At 35.7% G+C, this 4,879-nt stretch overlaps 1 protein-coding gene across 1 annotated transcript; it reads right to left on the bottom strand.

Moving 5' to 3' along the window:
* Window positions 1-1,918: 1,918 nt before the first annotated feature.
* LOC112715735 (transcription elongation factor TFIIS) lies at window positions 1,919-4,644 on the bottom strand. Its single transcript, XM_025767545.3, has 3 exons — window positions 4,494-4,644; window positions 4,164-4,371; window positions 1,919-3,146 (listed from the first exon to the last, which is right to left on the bottom strand). The coding sequence occupies exons 2-3, from the start codon at window positions 4,320-4,322 to the stop codon at window positions 2,232-2,234; spliced, it is 1,074 nt and encodes a 357-aa protein (XP_025623330.1). The 5' UTR covers window positions 4,323-4,371; window positions 4,494-4,644; the 3' UTR covers window positions 1,919-2,231.
* Window positions 4,645-4,879: the final 235 nt, after the last annotated feature.

The raw sequence follows: 4,879 nt of genomic DNA, 5'->3' as shown, positions 1-4,879 counted from the left end.
GTTGGGCGAGTATTATAATGTATATCAACCAATAATCTCGAATCTTCTGTCACATCCCAGAAAGATGACGTGTCTATCGTACGTGTCGTTTGGTTCTCAGCCCCCTCCCATATATATCCCACACACTGCAACTATGAAGATTCCAACCCTCAAGTACAAAAACGCAAGCAACTAGGGAACATAACCCAAAGCCTTCAAACTTCAAAGCTTGAAACTCTTTACAATTGTATAGCAATAAACCATGAAGGGGTATTCTTCTTGTGTTGCTAATACACAAAACAACGTGTTTCTTCCTTCGAGCAACGCAAACAACCCTCGTCAGCAGGTGAAGGTGGGAAACTTGTGGTTGATGCAAAGAAGTCATGGTTGGTCATCTTTGGTGCATCATGGAAAGGGCAATGAGAATGGGTTTGTGGTGGTTGGCTGTGCAAGTTGGAATTTGAAGAGTGAGTTGGAGAGAGATCTTGAAGATAAAGAACATAAGGGAATGGCACGGTTCCGGTACAAGTGTGGGGAAAGGAAGGGTGTGGTTGAGTTGTTGGAGTGCTTGGAAAAGGAAGCAATAATGGGTGAAGATGTCGGGAAAGACCCTATGGATTACAACCGTAGGGCTCAGATATTTGATAGAAGCTCTAGAGTTTTCCAAGCTCTTAAGGAAGCAAATACTACTGATGTTGTTTCTCAACCATAGTAACTTCGATTTGATCTCACTGTATTCTAGTTGAAGTACAATTATATTACATAGTTATGTCCCGGAATTTCCTAAGTTAAGACTAGTGCGCTATAAATTGTTATTGATATCATAGATTTTTTAGTTTGCATTTCTGTTGACTGCTGTACATTATTGCATCATTAAATTCAATAATGTTCCACCTTCTAAGGGTCTCCATGTGTTGCACGTTTATTCCTCGGCAATTTGCCAAAACAATCTCCCTTCCATGCATCTATAATCTATTACAATTTTCCCTATACTCCTTTTAAGTCTGAAAAGGTGTCAAACATGCATAGATTATTTTAAATTTGATATGTTGCAACTTTGATTCAACTATGCATATTAACCTTGTCTCACTCTCACGCGTAAATCATTCCAGTAAATTTGACACGCATCAGCTTGCTAAAATGCATGTTATAGTTTTCAGAATTTGATCCCGAATTTTGGATTAACTCCTAATTTGATTTATAACGTTTTGTTTTGGTTTCAAAATGTTTCAAAAGTCAAATTTCGGTTCTAAAAAATTTTAAACGGGTTTAATGTTATTTTGTTATTAAATTTAATATGAATAATTATTATATTAAAAAATTAATAATATTTTATTTTAGTATTTTTTATTTAAAAATATTAATGGTTAATTATTAGGATTTAAAATTTTTTTTTACAAGGAGATAAAAAAAGAAGTGTTACAAAAAGTACTTTGGTTATATCTTTTTAACCTACAAAAAAGTATGACTTAATAATTATGTTTACATTTGCGTTATTTATTTTGTTAATTATTCATTTTAAATTTAATAACCAAATAATATTCAATTTATTTAAATTTTTTTTTAAAATAAAAATAAAATGCTTAAGATGTTAGTGACTAATTCAAAATTTGACTCATATAGCACAAAAGTAATACTTCATCTTTCTTTTATTAATAAGAAAAAAATAAAAAAATCAATTTAAATTAGTCGAATAATTAATTCTCTTGTTTGTTTAAATGTTAAATCTCTTGTTTGTTTAAATGTTAAAGACTCTTAAACAAAATTCAAATCTACGAATTGTTTTTAGATATGTGAAGAATTAGTTTTTGATATATCGGGTTAGAAAATATTGTGAGATAACAAAAACAAAAATAAGAAAAACAAATCAATACACCTTTGTTTCTGAATAAAAAAAGAATCTAATTCCCTATAGAGATTAAAATGAAAGATAAAAACAAAATAAAATTGCTTTATGAAGAAAGCAAAATTTCTCACCTGGTAAAGTCATTAGTTCGATATCACAAGATAGCAACTTATGTTTAAACTTACAACAAATTACAAATAAATTGAAACGTGAAAAGAATAAAAAGTACATTTCTGCCTAAAAGAAGGGGTGAAAAATCTACTCGTAACACTTCTGAAAAGAAAATCATGGCATGGCTGCGGTGCGGAACCATAGTGACACTCAGCAGGTTCATGCCATCACCATTAGGGCATTAGGAACAAATGAGAACCTCACCCTGGAGATACTCATTGGTCAGCACTACACATTAACAGAACTTCCAACGGTTGCTGCAGACAGTACAAGTGACATAAGTTGTCATAGGTTCATCAGCACTACGAGTCTGCATTTGGTAATAGGTGCATTTCCTTTGACCACATCTCCCACACTTGAATTGATCTGTCGTAGCTTTTGGTGGACCTCCACGTTCACATTCAAACAATGCCTTCTCATAGATCTTCTCGTTCTCTTTCTTCCTCTGCTCACTAGCCATGTCAGCCGTGCTCATATTGATTAACCGTTCTGGCTCAATATAGCCGAGTAGAACTTTTCTCCGAAAATCTGGGTTGTTTTGATCCTTCAAGTTAAACATCAGGGACCTATACTTGACCTTTTGCGCACCATTTGAAGGGCCCCACTTTTCAAAGAGCACAGACTCGACTTTCACAGCAACACGAATAGGATCACAGGCATTTACTTCATCCACCATATCCTCCTCAGCCTCTCCTGAAACCTTGGATAAAGCCTCATGGAGAAGATCCCGTATTTTGTCTCTCATCGCATCATTAGATTTAATCATAGTCTTCAGCTTTGGGGTAACAGGTGAGCTTGTTGACATTTTCTTTGTTCCAGAAACTTGCATCTCTTCCTTGACTATCTTTTCCACCTTGACATTTGCAGCACCATTATTTTTTTCAATTTTGCCATCCACATGGTGTACCTTTGCTGAGATTGGCCTTGATGTACCATTTTCAACCTTCTCAACCTTCACAGAAGGACTCTTCTGCATTTTTCCAGATTTAGCTCTATCACCATTTGCCGAGTCTTTGTTATCAGAGCCCCCATTCTTTATTCTGCCTGTTTCGGTTAATATTATGTCTTTCCATATCTCAATTAGGTCATGAGCAAATGCCCGAATTTTCTGCCTTGGATGCTTTGTGATATGTTTAAGATGTTTGCCAACCTGAAAATTGGTGCACAAAAAAAAAGAAAAAAATGAAGTCAAACCTCAACTTTAAGTTATACAGCAAAAGCCAAGGAAGCAATTCAAATTTGAGGCTGCACCTAAAAAGCCAAAAGAGAATAAGGATAAAAGGGGTAGAGACACAAGGGTAGTCACTCGTCACTCAAGAAATGAGCTTTATATGAAAAACATGTTCAAGCCCATCATTAATTTTATTTCTCTCTCAATTGAATGAGATACCAAACTGAACCCTGAAGTCATCATTATGCCATCACATGTCAAGTTTACACCACAACTTAGAAACAGATAAGCCTGCAATGTAAGCTTCAGCTTCACACTCAGAACTAAACTCTAAAATAACAATATCTTTTGTTATGTTTTCCTCACTTTCTGGTCCTTTCTACTGCATTTTGGATCACCTGTATTCTAGAAACAGTGAGACAAAACAGGAGTGTTCCTCATACTGCCGGACCTACACCCCTTAAAAGGCCATACTATCAAAAAAATGTCATTGTCACCTCCAAATAGACCAATACCCACACTCATTTGATCTTTGAAAAAAAAAAAAAAAAACACCCCGCTAACATCAGCAAGGCGCTTTTGTTGAACAATTGGCATAAGAATAATGTACCTACTTACTAGCCAAAGATACAGTGCAAATCAGAAAGCTACCTAGGCTTAGAGAGGAAATTAATGGATCCTGAGTTAACCTAGTCACTGGGTGAATCAGATAGCACAATAAACAAAAAAGTGAAAGGGAATACTCGAGAACCAAGTCACTCAAAAATCTTGTTTTTCAATCGCAGTACCCTCCTGAAACCACAATTTACGCTATAGCAAAACAGATATCAAACAACTTTAGTCTACCATTCACCCTCTATCCCTTAAAACTTAACAATTCGAATTCAGTTCCAAAATCACGAGGGGGAAAAATGCATCAGCCTCAATCCATCGAAATAATGAAAACAATGATGTGGCATGACAACAAAATGCATAGAAAGACAAAACTTTGGCGACCTGGGTGCTGACGAGAATCTTGTAATTGACGGGGAATTTCTTGAGCTGATTGAGGGCATCGATACATCGGGACTCTTCGTGAGGGCCGGCGTCTTCGCAGCTGGCGGCATCGGCGGCCTTCTTGGCTGCATCGTAGAGCTCGATTAGCTCCTTCTCCATAACACCTAATTCAATCCAAATTAGGGTTCCTCCCTCAACCCCCGTAAACCTATCGGATCAAAACAGCCCCCGTAGAGGAATTAACAAAATTAATATTTATGAAAAAAATTGTTGGAAACCTAGAGATACATTAAGACTGAGAGACATTAGCTGAGAAAAAGAACTACTCACGAGAAGAAGAACGGTTGTGTTGGTGGCGCGGCTGCTGCTGCTGTTATAATATTTTGGCAGTTGAAAGGAGGAAAAGAACGAAACACTTGGCCAAGGGTCACATATATAATGATACAAACTAGCTGCTGTGATCATTCACTCATCCAAATCCAACGGTTCAGGATCAGTCTGAAGCGTATATCAGTGGAACATTCTGGATCCGGTTTTTTTGTGATGAAGTTTTTAGTTTTTAGTTTTACCCTTACTTCTCAAAAGATATATAAATAAAATTTACAAAGCAAATTAGATTCGTTTTATATTTATTTTAAGATAAAATCAGTTGTTACAAAAAGTATTTTCGGTATGGATTGACTTAATTAAATTTGATCGGATTAGATGATATTATA

The sequence above is a fragment of the Arachis hypogaea genome, chromosome 10 (genome assembly GCF_003086295.3).
Source record: "Arachis hypogaea cultivar Tifrunner chromosome 10, arahy.Tifrunner.gnm2.J5K5, whole genome shotgun sequence".
Lineage (NCBI taxonomy): Eukaryota > Viridiplantae > Streptophyta > Magnoliopsida > Fabales > Fabaceae > Arachis > Arachis hypogaea.
Note: the sequence above shows the minus strand (reverse complement) of the source record. Positions and strands in the feature narration are given on the sequence as shown.

Excerpts from the sequence above, each read along its gene's own strand:
- LOC112715735 (XM_025767545.3), bottom strand. The coding sequence starts at position 4,322 with ATGGAGAAGGAGCTAATCGAGCTCTACGATGCAGCCAAGAAGGCCGCC. Across the intron at positions 3,147-4,163 it reads AGATTCTCGTCAGCACCCAG|GTTGGCAAACATCTTAAACA; the intron begins GTCGCCAAAGTT and ends ACCAATTTTCAG.